The sequence below is a fragment of the Lactuca virosa genome, chromosome 4, assembly GCF_052849685.1.
Source record: "Lactuca virosa cultivar CGN04683 chromosome 4, Lactuca_virosa_CGN04683_v6, whole genome shotgun sequence".
In the NCBI taxonomy this organism is placed as follows: domain Eukaryota; kingdom Viridiplantae; phylum Streptophyta; class Magnoliopsida; order Asterales; family Asteraceae; genus Lactuca; species Lactuca virosa.
Window position 1 is genome coordinate 469,838,033 of NC_136429.1, and position 2,783 is coordinate 469,840,815.

General features: G+C 35.7%; 1 protein-coding gene across 2 annotated transcripts in view; it reads left to right on the forward strand.

The window, feature by feature from the left end:
- The window catches only part of LOC145109198 (triacylglycerol lipase OBL1-like), a 2,251-nt gene extending 831 nt beyond the window's left edge, over positions 1-1,420 (forward strand). For both annotated transcript variants that reach the window (XM_079046309.1, XM_079046308.1), the window contains exons 2-5: positions 1-15; positions 102-135; positions 207-847; positions 931-1,420. The exon at positions 1-15 is cut by the window's left edge. In XM_079046309.1, coding sequence (XP_078902435.1) covers positions 1-15; positions 102-135; positions 207-847; positions 931-1,203 — 963 coding nt within the window. In that variant the 3' untranslated portion in view covers positions 1,204-1,420. The remainder of the gene's footprint in view (positions 16-101; positions 136-206; positions 848-930) is intronic.
- Positions 1,421-2,783: the final 1,363 nt, after the last annotated feature.

Genomic DNA, 2,783 nt, shown 5'->3' on the forward strand with positions numbered 1-2,783 from the left:
CAGGATCATTGGAAGGTTCTTCAAATTCATAATTAACTGATATGAGACGATTATTTCAAAGAATTCGATCGAACTAAATTTCTAAATCTTTCTTTCTACAGATGAAACCTTTAGGGTTTTTCAACTGTTCAAATGGTAAGAAGCAACCATCGCCCATATATTTCTCACATTATAGATGCTGATTTCAAAACAACATATATTTGTAGCATTCGAATCAAAAGAGCTGAGCGAGAAGAGACACCCAACACAAGCGTTTATTTTTAGCGATCACACCCGGGATTATGAATTAATCTGTGTGTCCTTTCGAGGGACATCTCCATTTAGCGCAGATGATTGGTGCACGGATCTTGATCTCTCATGGTACCTTCTTGGTGACATAGGTAAAGTTCACATGGGTTTCTTGAAGGCCCTAGGGTTACAAAAGAAACACAAACGGTGTGCCTCGTTGCCTAAAGATATCGAAGAAGATAAACTTGGAAAAAACATCTTTGCTTACTACCAAATCAAGAAAGTTCTTAAACAAAAACTTGATGAAAACAAGAATGCTCGGTTTATGGTCACAGGCCATAGTTTGGGAGGAGCACTTGCGGTTTTGTTTCCAGCAATATTAGCGTTCCATGAAGAGTTCGAGTTGCTGGAGAAGCTCGAAGGTGTATACACATTCGGACAACCAAGGGTTGGAGACGAACAGTTCTGTAGGTCGATGGAAGACTTGTTGGGTGTAAAGAGATACTTTCGGTTTGTTTATGCAAATGACGTGGTACCCAGAATTCCCTTCGATGATTCCGATCTTCTGTTCAAACACTTTGGATACTGTTATTACTTCAATATCTTGTACAAAGGGAAGGTACTGTGTCTTTTATAACGTTAATTTTCAATTCTTTTGCAATTGAAGCAATCTATGGGCTTTATCGGAAAAGTTTTTTGTAGGTTGTGAACGAAGTACCCAATAAGAACTACTTTGCGATCAAATCATTCGTACCAATGTATTTGAATGCGGTTCTTGAACTGGCAAGAAGTTTTGTATTGCCATATGCTTTTGGAGAAAATTATAGAGAAGGGATCCTTCTTTTGGGAGTTCGATTATTTGGTTTGATTGTTCCAGGAGCATCGGCTCATTGTCCTCAAGATTATGTTAATCTTACTCGGTTGGCTTCTCCGGACACTTTTCACGAACTGCAAGACTATTCTTCGGATGAATGACTTTGTCCCAAGGAGTGGGTATAAGATAATTATAGCGATGATATTATATCAACTGTTGTGTTCTAAACATAAAACAGCCATATATAAGCTCATTTTTTAATTGAAATAAGGATGAATAAATGGCGATACTCGACCATATCTCTGGTTGAAGCATCAACATAATTATTGTGTTTCATGTAGTCAATAAGTTTATTAATAACAATGTAGGTTTGAGCAAGAGCTTTTTAACTGCTTCGAGCTATGGTTTATCTACTCTCAAGATTCTTGAAACTATATATATGGTAGATGAATACATGCAGTGATGCAGGACCACAAAATTAAAGGTATCAAATTTGATGAATGTGTTTTTAATACATAAAAGGATGGTATTAATGTTGAAAATAAAATAAATATACGATGAACGACATTGTCATTAAACCCAATAATCACCAATAGAGAGCAAGGTATGGCTGTGAGAAACGTCAATGTGAAAGATAAATACATTGAAGGAAAACTCAAATACATGATCTAAACGTCATTATAATTAAACAGACTTACAAAAGAATCCTCTTTTAATTTGAACAACAAAGTTATACATAAGATTGTACCAGAACCAAACTTCCCAATCTGTACTTTTAGCTCTTATAACTCAACCACTTTTTACCTTGCCATTAAAAACTGTGTTATTTCAATACGCCCAAAGAGTGTATATTAATGTCAGCTACTCAGCTCTTGATCGTTTTCTACTTTCCTTTTCCACAAACATCTTGATAGTTTCTAGTAGGTCTTCTAGGGAGTTTGTATTACTGGAATATCTCTCCACCACTTGTGTAAAAGACTTGGAACTTTTTTTCCCATTGAACATTTAAGAAAATTGTGCTTTTCTGATTCTTCTTTGGAATGACATATGGGGCAAACAAAATTGAAGTAATAGAAATACCACCGTTTTGTAAGTTAGGTCTAGTTGGAAGACAACATAAATTAAACGAGCTCTCCAAAAAAATTACATTGGCTTTCCAGGGCTATTTTGTTTCAATACATATCCAAGTTTGTGATATCCAAAATGTTGGAGTCCACGAATTCCGTATTGAAGCAATAGTGATTTTCCGTAATTTTCGCACTCCCATTTGGAGCCCATGTCGATCCTAAATAATATGCTTCGAAGGTCAGTATTAATTGCAATATTAATCTGACTAATCGTTACTCAAGTTTTGGTAATTTTCGCATTTGAACGGGTCAGCCTAAGGCTCACTTATGGCCCATGCACATGCAGGGCTTTAATAAAGGCAGCCCAAAGGGACGTGTCTTCATGTTTTAATATTCAACACCATTTAGAAAGGAAAGGTAGATTGATAGCTTGAAGGCTTCCATTTCCCATCCCTCCCATTTCTTTCGAATTTTAAGACTTTTATCCATGCAATTAAGCCATTTTATATTTTCCATGTTACCAACCTAAAAGAAATTACATCTGATTTTTTTTAAGAACATTGATATGGATTTGTTAAGGAAGAACATGTAGGATCTCATACTTCCTAGGACCGATTTACAAAGAATCAATCTCCCCAAATGAATGGCATATATTTCTTTGTCGACAATTTATT